The 19,564-nt window shown below is 42.4% G+C and overlaps 1 protein-coding gene across 1 annotated transcript in view; it reads right to left on the reverse strand.

Annotated features, from left to right (window-relative positions):
• myo1d (myosin 1D) overlaps nt 1–19,564 on the reverse strand; it is a 562,434-nt gene that overhangs the window by 415,116 nt on the left and 127,754 nt on the right. The window contains exons 8-9 of the mRNA XM_078223777.1: nt 9,568–9,771; nt 2,825–2,970 (exon numbers count right to left, since the gene is read on the reverse strand). Coding sequence (XP_078079903.1) covers nt 2,825–2,970; nt 9,568–9,771 — 350 coding nt within the window. The remainder of the gene's footprint in view (nt 1–2,824; nt 2,971–9,567; nt 9,772–19,564) is intronic.

Below are 19,564 nucleotides of genomic sequence, written 5' to 3' on the forward strand. Positions count from 1 at the left end.
GAGGCAGTGCAGTTCATGTTGTCGACATGGACTTTAGCAAGGCCTTTGACAAGGTACCACATGGTAGGTTGTTGCATAAGGTTAAATCTCACAGGATCCAGAGTGAGGTAGCGAAATGGATACTTGGCTTGATGGCAGAAGCCAGAGGGTGGTTGTAGAGAATTGTTTTTCAAACTGGAGGCCTGTGACCAGCAATGTGCCTCAGGGATCAGTGCTGGGTCCAGTGTTATTTGTCATTATATTAATGATTTGGATGAGAATATAGAAGGCATGGTTAGTAAGTTTGCAGATGACACCAAGATTGGTGGCATAGTGGACAGTGAAGAAGGTTATCTCGGATTGCAACGGGATCTTGATCGATTGGGTCAGTGGGCTGACGAATGACAGATGGAGTTTAATTTAGATAAATATGAGGTGATGCATTTTGGTAGATTGAACCAGAGCAGGACTTACTCAGTTAATGGTAGGGCATTGGGAAGAGTTACAGAACAAAGAGATCTCGGAGTACATGTTCATAACTCCTTGAAAATGGAGTCAGAGGTGGACAGAGTGGTGAAGACGACATTCAGCATGCTTGGTTTCATCGGTCAGAACATTGAATACAAGAGTTGGGACATCGTGTTGAAGTTGTACAAGACATTGGTAAGGCCACACTTGGAATACTATGTACAGTTCTGGTCAGCCTATTATAGGAAGGGTATTATTAAACTAGAAAGAGTGCAGAAAAGATTTACTAGGATGCTACCGGGACTTGATGGTTTGAATTATAAGGAGGGGCTGGATAGACTGGGACTTTTTTTTTCTGGAGCGTAGAAGGCTGAGGAGTGATCTTATAGAGGCCTATAAAATAATGAGGGGCATAGACAAGGTAGATAGTCAATATCTTTTCCCAAAGGTAGGGGAATCTAAAATAGAGGGCATAGGTTTAAGGTGAGGGGGGGAGAGATACAAAAGTGTCCAGAGGGGCATTTTTTTCACACAGAGGGTGGTGAGTGTCTGGAACAAGCTACCAGAGGTAATAGTAGAGGCGGGTACAATTTTGTCTTTTAAAAAGCGTTTAGACAGTTACATGGGTAAAATGGGTATAGAGGGATATGAGTCAAATGCAGGCAATTGGGACTAGCTTTGGGGTTTTAAAAAAAAGTGGGCGGCATGGACAAGTTGAGCCGAAGGGCCTGTTTCCATGCTGTAAACCTCTATGACTCTAAACCTTTGTACCTATGGACGAAGATTGTCCAGCCTCCATGGCAATAATCTCAGTTCCTGAACAGAAATGCAGGAGCTGATGGGTGTCTAGAATAGCAAATAGGTGTACTTCTGAAATAAGCAACTTTTGAAAATATCATGAACCATCTCCAGATACATCCTTCCCTTGGAAGCATGAACTGTAAGGTAACTGAGGGTTTTCTCTCCTATGCTGTTTATCTTGTTTAAACAGTGAACAGAGATCCAGAAAACAGGTAGTAGCAGGACCATGTCTTGGTGAGAGGATGTGGGAACATGTCATCCTGTTCCACTTGCTAAATGTTGTGCTGCCTGATGACATATACACAAAATTACTTTGTACAATGGCCTGTCAACTGATTAATGTGCTGAGCAGACTGTTCCAGATTCCACTTTCCTAGTTGTCTTGAAGATGGCTGTGTCATTCTGTTAGAAAAGTACCCACTAACACTGCCAAACCTAAGGGAGGTTATCAGGTCTTACTGGTTAATAAAGGCATCAGTTGGTGACAAAAATTGTTCAGTGTAGTGTCAATTTGGCAACTCCGGTACTGGATTGTCCTCAGTGTTGCCTGAATTCATCAAATCTTTGGTACGGACCATGTAATGTCAGCACTTCCTTCACACTGATTCATGTTAATGTGCATTCACTGATGCCCGACTCAGCATGGCTACATTTCTTTAATTTGTGTTTATCCATCTTGCTCCGATTAATACCACAGCTGGGCCTCATGGGTACAGTACTCAAACCAACAAACATTTTACATGCTGCAACAACTTTTTAGGCCACAAATATTGTACATAATGATTGTGAATGCTAGCAATTTTGAACAGACTATTGTGTTTTGCACATTAACTAATATATTGGCACAGACATCACAGAGATTTAACATTGAAGGTGCATCATTTTGAAATACTGAATCTATTGCGAGGGCCATGGGCAGATGGGACACTCTCTCGATGCTGATTCTGAAATTCCAATTTGCTCCTGTTAATGTTTGTTTATTGCCTTATTATGTTTGCTTTCACACAATCACAATCTGCCAGTTAGAGTCAAGGCTACAGCAATATGGCTCTGACTCGACAATTCACGGTGCCTGGGAGCACAGATTAACACTGGAGTTTCAGGATTGTGGAATCATATTGTTCCACTTTAACCATAGATGGGAGAATGTTAGCCAAGCTGGAACAAAAGAGATTGCACATTGTTCAGGTGTGCTCCTCTATAAGCTTTGCAGCTCTGGCGAGCCAGAAATCTTCATTTCAAAGAACATATTCCACTCTCTTTACCACTTTCTTCTATTACCTCACCTGATTTTCTGAAGTTGCCAGTTTTCAGTAACTCAGTTTCATGGCTTCTGGGAGCACCCTGAAAGCTTCTCTCAAATAGCCAATTTTTCATGTATTAGACTAAACAGAGATGCATTTATTGAGCATTGCAGCCAAACCCAGTGCTGCTCCCCTGCGATACCTGCACATGTGCATTTTCACAGCAGGGTTGCTAGATAGTTTGAGAAACGACAGCTTGTTGTTTTGTTCATCTCTGGCACTGATTTGATGAGGCCATCGGACTCTCTCGTAAATTGCTCTTAAGTGCATACCTGTTGTTGTCAAAGATCTCAAAGCCATAGATGTCCAGGACACCAATAACTGTGTTTTTCCCATGGATTTTGGCATCATAATTCTTAACTTCAATAATATCATTGATTCGGTTGACAATCCAACAGAAAAGGCGGTCGTATATTGCCTGCATTGTGAAAGCAAACAAATATTAACTGAATAAATGGTCATAGAATCCCTACAGTGCAGGAGACGGCCATTTGGTCCATCGAGTCTGCACCGACCACAATTCCACCCAGGCCTATCCCGTAACCCCAAGTATTTACCCTGCTAATCCCCCGGCACTAAGGGTCAATTTATCATGGCCAATCCGCCCAACGTGCACATCTTTGGCATGTGGGAGGAAACTGGAGCACCCAGAGGAAACCCATGCAGACACGGAGAGAACGTGCAAACTCCACACAGTCAAACGGAGGGCGGAATTGAACTGGGGTCCCTGGCGCTGTGAGGCAGCAGTGCTAACTACTGTGCTACCGTGCCATCCCTAAAGAGCTGTCCACAGACTAATTAAATTTCTACATATTTTATAGTCTAGCCTAGCACAGAGTGCAGCATGGTCTGTTTATCTTAAAAGGACAAATAAATACAATGCGATTGTCATAGAACTACATGAGTTTTTATGACAATGATTTAATGGTCATTATTAGACATTTAATTCTCGATTTTTATTGAATTCAAACTTCACTATCTTCCATGATGTGATTTGAAACCAGGTCCCCAGAGCATTATCCTAGGTCTCTGCATTACAAATCCAATGATGGTACCTCCATACCATTGTCCCCCTTGCCTCAGTATTGGTAACTATTTGTTAAGTGTCAGCATTCTCAGTTGAGCTTGGATAATGTTTCTGGTGTCAAATATGAATCATAAAGTCAATAATTTGATCGAATCAGTCCAAAATGAATCATGGTTGACCATTTGGCCCATTGTATAGTGTCTGGAACTATCACCTCCAATTAATTTCCTTCCTTTCCTTCAATTATTTCATTCTTGAGACATGGCAGTTCTGGAAAAGCCACATGTATTTCCCACCCATAGCTGCATTGAAGTGGTGGTGATCAAACATATTTTTTATCTAAATTTTTTATACAACTGAGTGACTAGCTAGACTACGACAAAGGAAATTAAAGACTGGAGTTATGCATAAGCCAGACTGTCACACTGTTATAACTGCTTCTTCCCAAGTGTCAACAGAAATGTTAGCAAATTTATTAAATCCATTTTACAATGTGAAAACTCAATCTCTTGAGTTGTGCAGTTCCAATGATACAATTTGTGCTGCATGCGAATATTGATCTCTGCTGGGAATTTAGGATTGCAGAAATCTTTTTTGCTTCACTTTAACCAGAGATGATTTGATAGCCTATTACAATAATCATGATAGCACCAGACATAACTGCCTTTACCAGTAACCCAAGTCTCTGGTTTAATAGTGACGTTAAAGCAATCCAGATTCTAGTAACTGCGTTTAAGAAAATCATATGACTTTCCTAAATTCTGTCCTCTTGAGGATTTCCGATTTTGAATTGCTCTGCCATCAGCGGTCATACCTTTAGCTGCTGAGGTTGTAAGCTCTAGAATTCTCTCCCTAAACCTCTCCACCTCTTTACCAATCTCTTCTCTGCAAGACCCTTCTGAAAATGCGCTCTTTGATGATATTTGGTCATCTCCCCAAATATCTCCTTTTGTAACTCAGTGTCATTTCCTTCAGAGGGTCATTCTTCTGTGGAATTCCCAGAGAGCAGTGGAGGCAGGGTCAGTGAATATTTTTAAGGCTGAGTTAGATAGATTCTTGATTGACAAGGGAGTCAAAGAATATAAAGAGTAGAAAGGAATGTAGAGTTGAGGCCACAATCAGATCAGCCAGCATCTTATCAAATGGTGCAGCAGGCTTAGGGACTGAATGGCCAACTCCTGCTTCTAATTCTATGTTCATATGGTTGTATGTGTCAAATCTTGCCTGTAAACGGCCTTGGGTCTCTAGGAAAGAGGCTACATAAATGCTAGTTGCTGTTACAGGTTCACTGACAACTGAAGACAATCTTTCACAACTTATTTTCTCCAAACTTTGCATAATTTTTAAAACCTATGAAACCAACTGAACAAAGCCCAATTTTTTTGAACATTCCTCCAAAATGATAACTTTTTATTTCTTCTATTACTTCACTGTGCTCATTTCAGAACTCTTACTCCCTTCCTGTAAGGACGACTCAGAGAAAGTGTGTTCCAGCTTTGGCCAGCCAATAATCAATACAAATTCGAAATCACTTCCTTGCTTTTATATTGAATGGCTGTGTATAAAGCACAATTTCCTTATTCCAATGCCCTTGTCTAGCTGCACTGTCTCTTCGACTAACTACATACTTGCATCTTTCTGTTCTGCTATTATTCAAAGTCTGACTATTTAAAGTAGATTTCCTTTCACTTATTTTCTGCTACAAATTTATTAAAATTTCACCTATTTGCATTTTCCACCAATGATCCTACCCCACTGAGCTGCTCATGCCTTCTTGCATTCTTCCCCACAATTTGCCATAACTCTTAACCATTAAAGTTAAAGTTTAAAGTTTATTTATTAGTCAGAAGTAAGGCTTACATTAACACTGCAATGAAGTTACTGTGAAATTCCCCTCGTCGCCACAGTCCGGCGCCTGTTCGGGTCAATGCACCTAACCAGCACGTCTTTCAGAAAGTGGGAGGAAACCGGAGCACCCGGAGGAAACCCACGCAGAGACAGGGAGAACATGCAAACTCCACACTGACAGTGACCCAAGCCAGGAGTCAAACCCGGGTCTCTGGCGCTGTGAAGCAGTAGTGCTAACAACGTGCTACCGCGCCGTCCCAAATTTCAATTGCATTCCTTTTGTGTCTATGTCTAAATTATTTCTTTAAATGCAATACCAGCAGAGATTTCTAGGTTTCACAGGCCAACTCCAGTGAATACAGCAGGATATAGATAGGCTGGAAAATTGGGCAGAGAAGTGGCAGATGGAATTTAATCCGGACGAATACAAGGTGATGCATTTTGGTAGATCCAATTGAGGTGGGAGCTATAAAATAAATGGCAGAACCATCAGGAGCATAGACACACACAGAGATCTGGGAGTACAGGTCCACAGATCCTTAAAAGTGGCAGCACAGGTGGAAAAAGTGGTGAAGAAAGCATATTGCATGCTTGCCTTCATCGGACGGGGCATTGAGTATGGCAAATTATGTTACAGTTATATAAAACATTGGTTAGGCCACATTTGGAATACTGTGTCCAATTCTGGTCACAACACTCCCAAAACACTCTCCTGTTAAAAGTTAAAAAAATAGGCTTCCCAATCCCACCCCGCTGCTCACTGTGGGGAAATATTCCCACTGTGGTCCCCTTAATATGATTTAGGGGCTTTGGAGAGAGTACAGAAAAGGTTTACCAGGATGTTGCCTGGTATGGAGGGTCTTAGCTATGAGACCTATCAGACCTTAGCTATGATTGAATAAACTGAGATTGCTCTCCCTGGAAAGACAGAGGCTGAGGGGCGACCTGATAGAAGTTTATAAAATTATGAGGGGTATGGATAGGGTGAACAGTTGGAAGCTTTTTCCCAGGGCAGAAATGACAATTACAAGGGGGCACAAGTTCAAGATAAGGGGAGAAAGGTTCAGTGGAAATGTGCAGGGCAATTATTTTTTACACAGAGGGTGGTGGGGGCCTGGAATACACTGCCAAGTGAGGAGGTTGAGGCAGATGTTAGCCACATTTAAGACTTATCTGGATAGACATCTGAACAAACGGGGAATAGAGGGATATAAGCAGTTGGTCTAGATAGGACAATGTGATCGGCACAGGCTTGGAGGGTCAAAGGGCCTGTTCCTGTGCTATATTGTTCTTTGTTCACATCTTACCAGTCCAAATAAAAAATCCATTTAACTCATTCTTTGCTTTCTACCTTTAGCCATCTCTCTATCCAGACAACTAGAATCTCTTCCAGAAAATACACCGAACTTTTTACAACAAATTTCAGAGGCCGAAGTATGTTTCTGAAAAAAAATGATATAATAAACATTGGCTGCAACTCTGCCTGATTAGCCTGTGACTTTTGTAAGAAATCATTAATTTCATTATATCTCCTAGTTCCAAGGCATATCACTTGCACCCTTTTTGAATAGGGGAGCCCCAGTATCCAGTTCCAACACAGTTTCCATTCCTAAAATTTTCCGCAAAATTATAGTTCAATAGCTCTCCAGTATTTCCCCTCAACCCTTTTAATTTTCTACAATGCCTATCATCAGAGCCTGCTGAATTTACCACATTTTAGGCCCACTTATTTCATAAAAACTGGTGTCACACCCTCCTTAGGTATGCCTGCAGCCTTCCTTTCACTTTCCTCTATAAGACGTTGGTGCAATTTCTTAGTCGTTCACTCCAGAGAAGTCCACTGCCGGGACTGCAGAAGGAAAAGAAAATCAAGGTTCATGGATCCCTGGAACAGGTATGTCTGAGGTCTTAGGGCAGGGGGAATCTGCAGTGAAGGAGGTGAATTTAAGAGAGGGAGCACATAGAAATGGGGCAGTTCAACTTAAAAGGGGACAGGGGAGGGAAGAGTGAGGGGCAGCCCATGATCGGTAAAAAGCAGCTCCCGAAGAGTGACCCCGTCCACTTCTCTCCTGCCCCTTCAACAAATAAGTTAAAAAAATAGGCTTCCCAATCCCACCCTGCTGCTCACTGCGGTGAAATATTCCCACTGTGATCCCCTTAATATGATTTAGGATCCTTTTATTAAGAATGACTGGGAATGATCGTGCATTATCACTGTTAATAGTGACAACAAAAAAAACTTTGAGAGAAGCAATTATCCAGAATTTAGACTTTTCCAAAATTAAATTTTGTCACAAATGTGCAGGAAAACATGAGATGAGGGAAAGCTATTCAACCTGTCAAGACAACACCTTCCAGAATTTTCCTTCTCTAAATGAACAAATCCTAAATCACGGCAATTTGAGAAAAAAAGGTACCTGGAAAAATAAACTTTCGAGAAGCTTTAGACTCTCCTGAATCTGATTTAGGATCTTTCTGATTTAAGAATGGCTGGGAATGACTACACATTATGTTGTCAATTGAGATGCCTATAAATCATTGACAGAAGCAATTTTCCAGAGTCCAGACGGTTCCACATGCTCACATCCAGCTCAAAGGCACTTTCCCATCCATTTACGCAGCAGCCTTAAAAGCAAACCTTCAAAATGTAATCAGGACCTTGATTAATTTAAAAGGATACTTCAGATTGAAGTACATTTCCTGAAGGCATTTTGAAGCTGGTTTTGTTTTGAACGAATTGGAATAAACACAGTGTAATTAACCTTTGTTCTCCTGCTATCAACAGCACAAATACAGTACTTTGATTAATGGTGTTCGGTGAAGAACATCAGTTATTGACTCTAAATTGGTGACACCAAACGACATTCTGGTTTTCAATTTGCAATAGGAATTTTGGTTGCCACCTCTCCCTGGTGCCTAGCAACACCATCTTAGAATAGAACTTGAAGCACTTAGATAATGACATACCATTGAAGTATCACAGTCACAGGAAGTCTCAGAAAAATCATTTTTAAATCTAACCTTGGTAACCACAAAATTCTCTAAAATTGAAAATGCATCTTGTATGTTAAAATTTATACTGATTGGAATAAGTACTCCTCTGATTATTGGTATTAGTGCAATGATCAATATCTGTGTGTTACAAACTTCTCTTGCTATAAAGTCATAACAATTATGAAGGTAATGCAAGAACATACACCATTAAACTAATCTATCAATATGCTATGGGTAAAAAATTCAGCAAAATATTTTGAAGGAAGAGCACTTCATCACCTTTTTAAAAAAAATAGATTGAAGTTTATTTATTCGTGTCACAAGTAGACTTGCATTAACATTACAACGAAGTTACCCTAGTCGCCACATGGGGAGAACGTGCAGACTCTGCGCAGACAGTGACCCAAGCTGGGAATCGAACCCAGGGCCCTGGCGCTGTGAGGCAGCAGTGCCAACCACTGTGCCACCCCAACTCAAGTTGGAACTACCACCATGACAGAGCCATTGCACCTAGGAATTAAAATGTTCTTCCCAATCTAAATCGTGTTCCAAGGTGTTATATCTTCATTCCAACACAATGTTCACTTCTATTTTTTTAAATTTATTTGTTCATGGGATGTGCTGGGCCAGCATTTACTGCCCATCCCTAATTGCCCTTGAGAAGGTGGTGATGAGCCATCTCCTTGAACAGCTACAGTCTATGTGGTGTGGGTATACCCATAGTGCTGTTGGACAGGGAGTTTCAGAATTTCAACCCAACGACAATGAAGGAACGGCGGTGATACAGTCCCTGTGAAGAACCTTGAAACATTTTTGTAAGTTACAGTTGATTCACAAATGAAACCCGAGGCAATTTTATAATTAAGAATAGGGTGGGATTATCCCGCCCCTTTGTGGCAGGTCCCCCAAGGGAGACTCGGTGGCCCAACGACAAGTCCACATTTGGCGGGACAGGACAATCCTTCCCAAGATGTTAAAGTGCTCACTGTGAACACTCCACATACCCATCATACTTCATAAAATTCCATTTACAGAACAAAGGGCTGCAAAACCTGACTACAGTTTCTCCCGGTGGGGTGGTCAATAAACACTTCACCCAACCTTCAAATTTCTGCTGCAAGGCAGGCCTGCTTTTAGCTCCATTACCTTGGCAAATGCATCCCGTCCGTAGCTGGCCTCCTGGTCTGTGTGCTGTTTGTCAATCACATCACGGCCTGTGGCCACAGTCCGATACAACAAGGCTTTCTCCACCACGTCAGTTTTTGTTGAAAGCAGTTCTGCTATTACGGACACCAACTTACTATTCTCAATGAGAACGGAATCACCATCCATTGCGAACTTCAAATTCCCCTGTTTAAAATAAAAACAGATAGGACAGGGTAAGCCATCATGAGCTGCTCTGTTGCTCTGTTTAAGTAAAGGGATGGCCAGAAAACAGATTTCTAGGATCATACATCCTTTTAAAAAGACACCAATAGAGATGGAGTGTGTGAAGGACTGTCACACGAACATCAGAAGCAGCAATAAATCAGGTACTTTACTTCAATCAATTCAACTTTGGGAAAAGTGTCATTAATTTCATCAAAAGAGAATGGAAAAACTGCAAATGTTGGACATGTGAAGTTAAAACAAAAAGTGCTGGAAATGCGCAGCAAATTCATCAGCATCTGAAAAGTGTAAAGATGAGCTGTGATGTTTTGGGCACAGTAAGGAGTCTAACAACACCAGGTTAAAGTCCAACAGGTTTATTTGGTAGCAAACACCACTAGCTTTCGGAGCGCTGCTCCTTCGTCAGGTGAGTGGGAGTTCCCACTCGCTTGAGAACTCCCACTCACCTGACGAAGGAGCAGCGCTCCGAAAGCTAGTGGCGTTTGCTACCAAATAAACCTGTTGGACTTTAACCTGGTGTTGTTAGACTCCTTACTGTGTTTACCCCAGTCCAATGCAGGTATTTCCACATCATGTTTTGGGCATGCATTAATCACCAGCATGTGAGGAGTCTCTGCCTAAAAGCATCGTCAATCAGGTCTCCATTCAGAAGTAACACTGTGTAACCTCATCCATTCAGAGCAATCACTTGGAAATGGTTTGGTTTGTTGTGAATAGAATGGCCTCTCAGACATTGGGATCGCTGACAGGGATCAGTGGCAGAGTAAGTGACGTGGGGCAGAGGCAGGTAATGAGGCTATGGTAGTGGAAGTGAGCGATCTTGGTTGTGAAAATAAGGTGAGGGTTCAGTGTACAACATTCAGAAAGTTCAAGCAATCACAAAATAAATGGTGAAATCTGGGAGTTAGCTGGAAACAGATAGGGAAATGATTGGAATACATTCCAGTAGGTAGTGAAAAGAAATAAATTAAAAGTTATAGAAATGGAGGAATAAGAAAAAGTAAGGAAACAGAAAATGATGATTGGGTTTAATCTCAGTTGTTTGGGTTTAATATCAGTTGTTTGGATTTAGTATCAGTTGTTTGGATTTAATCTCAGTTGTTTGGGTTTAATCTCAGTTGTTTGGGTTTAATATCAGTTGTTTGGGTTTAATATCAGTTGTTTAGGTTTAATCTCAGTTGTTTTGGGTTTAATATCAGTTGTTTGGGTTTAATATCAGTTGTTCTGGGTTTAATCTCAGTTGTTTGGGTTTAATCTCAGTTGTTTGGGTTTAATATCAGTTGTTAATATCAGGGATTTGTTCCCAGGAGCAGGCTGAGGGTAAGAGAGTGGGTTTTCTGACTTTAATTAATTATTTATTTATTTGTTTCCTTACACTCTTATTAACTTTTCACTGTCTTACTTGACATAAAGTGTCCAGTATGAGTGTGAAACCAGTGTGTTGTTCCCAGTGTAGGATGTGGGAGGTCCTGGAGGCATCTGGCCTCCCGGACATCCACATCTGTGAGGGGTGTGTCGAGCTGCGGTTCCTGAGGGACCGTGTTAGGGAGCTGGAACTGCAGCTCGAGGATCTTAGGCTGATGAGGGAGAATGAGGAGGTGATAGACAAGAGCTATCATCAGGTGGTCACACCAGGGCAACGGGAGGAGGCCAAGTGGGTGATGGCCAGGAAGGGTAAGGCTAGGGTGGTTGAGAGCACCCCAGTGGATTTGCCCCTGCACAACAAGTACTCCTGCTTGAGTACTGCTGGGGGGGACAGCCCGCCTGGGGGAAGCAGCAGTGGCCGTGTCTCCGCAGTGGAGTCCAGCCCTGTAACTCAGAGGGCTAAGGAAAAGAGGAGGAAGGCGGTATTAATCGGGGACTCGATGGTGAAGGGGACAGACAGGCGTTTCTGCGGAGGTAGGCGGGATTCTCGCATGGTGGTCTGCCTCCCTGGGGCCGGGATCCAGGATGTCGCTAGTCGCGTCCCGGAAATCCTGAGGTGGGAGGGAGAGGAGCCTGAGGTAGCGGTACATATTGGTACCGCTGATGTGGGTAGGAAGGGAGAAGGGGTCATGAAAAGGGAGTACAGGGAATTAGGGAGACAGCTGAGAAAGAGGAAAGCAAAGGTAGTAATCTCAGGATTACTGCCTGTGCCACGGGAAGGTGAGGGCAGGAATGGAGTGAGGTGGAAGATGAATGTGTGGCTGAGGGACTGGTGCAGGGGGCAGGGATTCAGGTTCCTGGACCATTGGGACCTCTTTAGGGGCAGGGGTGATCTGTATACAAAAAACGGGTGGAACTTGAATCACACGGGGACCAATATCCTGGCCGGTAGGTTGGCTAAAGTTACTGGGGAGAATTTAAACTAGATAGGTTGGGGGGAGGGGAGCTAGAAGAGTTGACTAGGATCAAGGAACTAATTGATGGGGTGGAGGATGCAGGGGTAAGGGGAATTACAAAATTAATGGTAGAGGAGAGGGTGCAAGTGAATGAAGGCGGTAATTTAGATAAGGGAGTAGAGGGAGAGGGTGTTCGCGACTCATCAAAGCGGGTCCAGATAAAAGCTGGAATAAGGACACTTTGCCTGAATGCACGAAGCATTCGGAACAAGGTATATGAGTTGATGGTGCAAATCAGCACGAGTGGGTACGATCTAGTGGCCATTACAGAAACGTGGCTGAAAGGTGACCAGGACTGGGAGATGAATATCCAGGGGTATCAGGCGTTTAGGAAGAATAGACAGGAAGGAAAAGGTGGTGGGGTCGCGCTATTAATAAGAGATAATATCAGGGTAGTACTGAGGGATGACATAGGCTCTGAGGAACAAAACGTGGAATCGTTATGGGTAGAGATGAGGAATAGTAGAGGGAGAAAGACACTAGTAGGTGTGGTATATAGGCCCCCAAATAATAATGTTGAGGTGGGGAGGGCTATAAACAAGCAGATAAGGGATGCGTGTAAAAACGGAACGGCAATAATCATGGGGGACTTCAACATGCACATTGACTGGCAGACTCAAGTCGGTAAGGGTGGAATGGAGGAAGAGTTCTTAGAATGCTGTCGGGATAGTTTCCTTGAACAGCATGTTACGGAACCGACGAGGGAACGAGCTATTTTGGATCTGGTATTGTGTAACGAGGTAGGTAGAATTAAGGATCTTATTGTGAAGGACCCTCTTGGGTCTAGTGACCACAATATGGTCGAATTTCTGATTCAGATGGAAGAGGAGAAAGTTTGGTCCCAAACCAGTGTCCTCTGTTTGAACAGAGGGAAATATGATAGGATGAGGGATGAATTGGCTAAGGTAGACTGGGAGAGCAGGCTGGCAGGTAGGATAGCTGAGGAACAGTGGAGGATTTTTAAGGAGATCCTTTTCAGTTCTCAGCAAAAATATATTCCAGCAAAAAACAAGGATTGTAAGAAAAGGGAGAACCAGCCGTGGATAACGAAGGAAATAAAGGAGAGTATTAAAATAAAAACAGCTGCGTACAGAGTGGCCAAAAATAGTGGAGAAACAAGTGATTGGGAAAAATTTAAGAAACAACAAAGAGAGACTAAGAAAGCGATAAAGAAAGGAAGGATAGACTATGAAGCTAGGCTAGCAATTAATATAAAAAATGATAGTAAAAGTTTTTATAAATATATAAAAAGGAATAGAGTGGCTAGAGTGAATGTTGGACCCTTGGAGGACGAGAGGGGGGAGTTAATAGTGGGAAATGAGGATATGGCTGAGTCTTTAAATAAGTTTTTTGTGTCGGTCTTCACGGTGGAGGACACAAATAGTTTGCCAAATATTAACGATAGAGGGTTGGCAGCAGGAGAAATACTTAATACAATTAATGTAACCAGAGAGGCAGTGCTGGGTAGACTAATGGGACTGAAGGTGGACAAGTCCCCGGGTCCGGATGGAATGCATCCCAGGGTATTGAAAGAAATGTCAGAGGTAATAGTGGATGCGTTAGTGATTATTTATCAAAACTCGTTGCATTCTGGGGTAGTGCCGGTTGATTGGAAAACGGCTAATGTTACGCCGCTGTTTAAAAAAGGAAGGAGACAAAAGGCGGGTAACTATAGGCCGGTCAGCTTAACGTCTGTAGTAGGGAAAATGCTGGAATCCATTATTAAAGAGGAGATAGCAGGGCATCTGGATAGAAATGGTTCGATCAATCAGACGCAGCATGGATTCATGAGGGGAAAGTCGTGCTTGACGAACATGTTGGATTTTTATGAAGATGTGACTAGGGCGGTTGATGGAGGAGAACCGGTGGATGCGGTGTTTTTGGATTTCCAAAAGGCGTTTGATAAGGTGCCCCATAAAAGGCTACTGAAGAAGATTAGGGCACACGGAGTTGGGGGTAGTGTGTTAAAGTGGATTGGGGACTGGCTATCCGACAGGAAGCAAAGAGTCGGAATAAATGGGTGTTTTTCCGGTTGGAGGAAGGTAACTAGTGGCGTGCCGCAGGGATCGGTACTCGGGCCGCAACTATTTACCATTTATATAGATGATCTGGAGGAGGGGACGGAGTGTAGGGTAACGAAGTTTGCAGACGACACAAAGATAAGTGGAAAAGTGAATCGTGTGGAGGACGGAGAAGATCTGCAGAGAGATTTGGACAGGCTGAGTGAGTGGGCGAGGATATGGCAAATGGAGTATAACGTTGATAAATGCGAGGTTATACACTTTGGAGGAAATAATAACAAATGGGATTACTATCTCAATGGAAACAAATTAAAACATGCTACCGTGCAAAGGGACCTGGGGGTCCTTGTGCATGAGACGCAAAAGCCCAGTCTGCAGGTACAACAGGTGATCAAGAAGGCAAATGGGATGTTGGCCTATATTGCGAAGGGGATAGAATATAAAAGCAGGGATGTCTTGATGCACCTGTACAGGGCATTGGTGAGGCCGCAGCTGGAATACTGTGTGCAGTATTGGTCCCCTTATATGAGGAAGGATATATTGGCATTGGAGGGAGTGCAGAGAAGGTTCACCAGGTTGATACCGGAGATGAGGGGTTTGGATTATGAGGAGAGGCTGAGGAGATTGGGTTTGTACTCGTTGGAGTTTAGAAGGATGAGGGGGGATCTTATGGAGACTTATAAGATAATGCGGGGGCTGGATAGGGTGGAGGCGGAGAGATTCTTTCCACTTAGTAAGGAAGTTAAAACTAGAGGACACAGCCTCAAAATAAAGGGGGGTCGGTTTAAGACAGAGTTGAGGAGGAACTTCTTCTCCCAGAGGGTGGTGAATCTCTGGAATTCTCTGCCCACTGAGGTGGTGGAGGCTACCTCGCTGAATATGTTTAAAGCGCGGATGGATGGATTCCTGATCGGTAAGGGAATTAAGGGTTATGGGGATCAGGCGGGTAAGTGGTACTGATCCACGTCAGATCAGCCATGATCTTATTGAATGGCGGGGTAGGCTCGAGGGGCTAGATGGCCTACTCCTGCTCCTATTTCTTATGTTCTTATGTTCTTATGATGAATGGAAGCAAAAAGCTTCAAAAGCTGGAAGTTTGCAGTTGAAACTGAAATGGTCTGAAATACACAGCAGGTCCATCTGTACCTGAAAATAGTGAGGACAGGTTGACCTTTCAGATGCAGAGCCCTTGTCAGATCCTTCTAATCAAGTGTCACAAGTCGGCTTAGGATGGCACAGTGACACAGTGGTTAGCACTGCTGCCTCACAGCGCCAGGGACCCAGGTTCGATTTCTGGCTTGAGTCACTGTCTGTACGGATTTGCATGTCCTCCCCGTATCTGCATGGGTTTCCTCCAGGTGCTCCGGTTTCCTCCCACAGTCTGAGAGACGTGCTGGTTAGGTGCATTGGCCATGCTAAATTCTCCCTCAGTGTACCCAAACAGGTGCCAGAGTGTGGAGACGAGGGAATATTCACAGTAACTTAATTGCAGTGCTAATGCAAGTCTACTTGTGATATTAATAAATAAACTACTTTGAACATATCAGGCATTCTTTTCTCTGAAGAGCGATTTCTCAGAGTCATAGAATGATGGTACACAGAAGTGGGCATGAGGCCCATCATAGCCCTTGGAAAAAGCTATAAAATTAGTTCCATTCTGCTGTCCTTTCCCCTTAGCCTCCAACTTCTCCTTTTCAGTATATATCCAATTTCCATCTGAATGCTACTATTGAATTTGTGCATAAATCACAAAAAGCTAGCATGCAACTTCAGCAGGTAATTGGGAGAGCAAATGGAATGCTCGCCTTCATTTCAAAAGGAATGGAGTATAACAATAGGGAAGCTTTGCTAAAACTATACAAGGCACTAGTTAGATCATACCTGGAATACTGTCAACAGTTTTGGTCCACTTATCTAAGGAAATATACACTGGCATTGGAGGCAGTCCAGAGAAGGCTTACTCGGTTGATCTGGGTATGAAGGGATTTTCTTTTGAGAAGTTGGGCCTGTACTTTTTAGAGTTTAGAAGAATGTGAGGTGACCTTAGAGACATATAGGAATCTCAGGGGGCTTGACAAGGGTGGATGCTGAGAGAATGTTTCCTTTTGTGAAAGAATCTAAGACCAGAAGGCATAATCTCAGAGTAAGGGGTCACCCACTTAAGACAGAGATGAGGAGGTATTTCATCTCTCAGAGGGTAGTAAATCTGTGGAAATTTTTACCTCAAAGGGTGGTAGAGGCTGGGTCATTAAGTATGCTCAAGGCTGAGATAGACAGATTTTAATCAGCAAGGGAATCAAGAGTTATGAGGGTAAGGCAGGAAAGTGGAGTTGAGGATTATATCAGATCAACCATGACCTCATTGAATGGCAGAGCAAACTCAATGGACTGAATGGCCTACATCTGCTCCGATGATTTATGGTCTTATAGTCTTTCTGGACCCTTTCGGACAGTGCGTTTCAGGTTACCATAACTCACCACATTAAAAAGTTCTCATCTCCCCCTGAATATTTTACCAAATAGTTTAAATCTGTTTTCTCTGGTTACCAACACTCCTATCAGTGGAAACAGTTTACCCATAATTACTCTATGAAATTAAATTTATCTTTTTAATTATGTCTTATGGTTTTATTTATTTTGGTTTGTTTTTAAAGGGTGTTAAAGTGCAGTAATACATGCAGTCAAAGAACCAAGGCATAAAGGATCATAGAATCATACAGCAAAGAAGAATGCCATTCAGCCCATCATGTATTTCTTTGAAATAGTTGTCTAATTAATCCCACTTCCCCCAGTCTTTCTCTGCAGTTTTGCACATTTTTTTATTTTCCAAACCTGCATGCATTTTCCTTTTCCTACATGCAAATCCCACGTGAAGGTTGTTTTTTAATCTGCTTCCATGATCCTTTCATCATAACTCACTGTGTAAAAACATTTCTCCTCAACTCCCCCACACCCACCTCCCTGCTCTTTCGTCAATTATGTAAAATGTGTGTCCTGATTACCGGCTCCTGCCAGTGAAAGGTTTCTCTCTTCATCAAAACCCCTTAAAAACAAGTCAGCAACACGTGAATGCTTTATGACAACATTTTTGCTCGTCGTTTAGCACAGAATGGTATCTGAACACTTTTATCAGGGCAATATATGTGTCAAATTGTTAAAGCTATGCACACAGCTGCACATATGTACATAACATTTGGCCTCAAAGCACTGCACAAAATAAACCCAGAAGTAACATGAGTAAGGAGGTTCAACTAAACTCTAGATATTAACAGAGGCAGTATTCTAAATACAGAACTGCTACACACACATTGACAAAAAACTCAAATAAACAAAAGAAAATAGTTGCGTAATGAATGAATCAGGTAAAATTGTTTCAAAATCCTAGGTACTGCTTTCATTTGACATTCCTAATGTTTTAATGTCTAAATAACAGAGCACTTAAGTGCTTTTTAGCAGTGAATCTAGCACTGAGTGATGGGGTGATTTTACTGATAGCATTCAATTTTAAATCTAATTTTAAATCTGGCAAAAATGGGTATACCTTGGTACATGGCTGTGTTCCGCATATTTATAATCTGCATCTTAAGAGTGGTATTATATGATTCAAACAGGCAGTGAGTCAGAAATGCATATGCCCACAACACATGGAGTGATTCTATGATCAATGAAAGGCAACTGACGTCAAAAATTGTGCACAACAATATTCAAATTAAACTAGCAAAACAAACTCCTTTATCACTTCATGAAAAAACTTCCTGCCAATTTCCAAAAAGATAAACATCATCCTGATGAACTCAGCTGAAGTCCTGAGGTTAGTTCATATCCACTTCTATGGGTAATAAAGGGGCATTTAAATAGTGCATAAGCTCAGGATTTCCCAATCTTGTTGAGAGCCAATTAAGCACTTAAGTCCAGCCTCTGCTGTAACACAAGTGCATCAATTTGAGCACAGTATGATCCCATAAACAGTAATTAAGTAAATGACCACAGCATCTATCTTAAGTGTCAGTTGAGAGATAAATGTTATCCAGGAGAACGCTCTTGAATTTCTGTGAATGTTGCATTAGTTATTGAGGGAATTCCCATGTCAGAGATGTCATGTTTCAGATGAGAAAGTAAACCATATTCCAGTCTATCCAAACAGCTAGACGTAAAATATTTCTGGCCAATAGTCATCTTTCAATAGACATCACTAAGAAAACAGATTAACTGGGCCATTCAAAAGCACAGCCTTTGTTTTCATATGTACACTGACGACACCCAGCTCTACCTCACCATCACCTTTTGATTTGATTTGTCACATATATTAACATGTATTAACAATACATGAAAAGTATTGTTTCTTGCGCGCTATACAGACAAAACATACCGTTCATAGAGAAGGAAACAAGAGAGTGCAGAATGTAGTGTTACAGTCATAGCTAGGGTGTAGAGAAAGATCAACTTAATGCAAGGTAAGTCCATTCAAAAGTCTGACAGCAGCAGGGAAGAAGCTGTTCTGGAGTCGGTTGGTACGTGACCTCAGACTTTTGTATCTTTTTCCCAAAGGAAGAAGGTGGAAGAGAGAATGTCTGGGGTGCGTGGGGTCCTTAATTATGCTGGCTGCTTTGCTGAGGCAGCGGAAAGTGTAGACAGAGTCAATGAATGGGAGGCTGGTTCAATTCCTGCACTCTTGATGAATCAGACTGCTTATCCGGCATCCAATACTGGACGAGCAAAAACCTCTGCTAATTTAATATTGGGAGGACTAAATCCTATGTTTTCAGTCTCCACTCCAGTCCATTCCCTCTCTACCCCTCTCCCTCGCAACAGTCTGAGGCTAAACCAGCCTGTTTGCAGCCTCCTCCCTGAAGCTGACTTCATATTCATGCCATTACTCAGACTGCTTACTTCCACCTCCATAACATCGCTCGACTTCATCCCTTTCTCAGTTCATCTGCTGCTGAAACCATTATTCATACCTTTAGTACCTCTAAACTTGATTATTCCAGCACATTGATGGCTGGTCTCCCACAATTTAGTTTTGGTAAACTTAAGATCATCCAAAAATCTGCTCCCCATATCAAGTTCAGTTCCCTATCACTCTGTGTCTGCTGACCTACACTGGCTCTCAGTCAAGCAATGTCTTGATTTTAAAATTCTCATTTATTTTTGAATCCCTCCACACCCTCACCACTCCTTAAACCTGTAAACTCCTCCAGCCCCACAACACTCTTGATAACTATGCTCATCAAATTATGACCTCTTATGCTTCTGTGATTTTAATCACTCCACCATTGCTGACCATGCCTTCAGGTGCAAAGGCCCAAAGCTCTGGAATTCCCTCCCTACTCCTCACCGCCTCTCTAATTT

Source organism: Mustelus asterias, chromosome 11 (assembly GCF_964213995.1).
Source record: "Mustelus asterias chromosome 11, sMusAst1.hap1.1, whole genome shotgun sequence".
Lineage (NCBI taxonomy): Eukaryota > Metazoa > Chordata > Chondrichthyes > Carcharhiniformes > Triakidae > Mustelus > Mustelus asterias.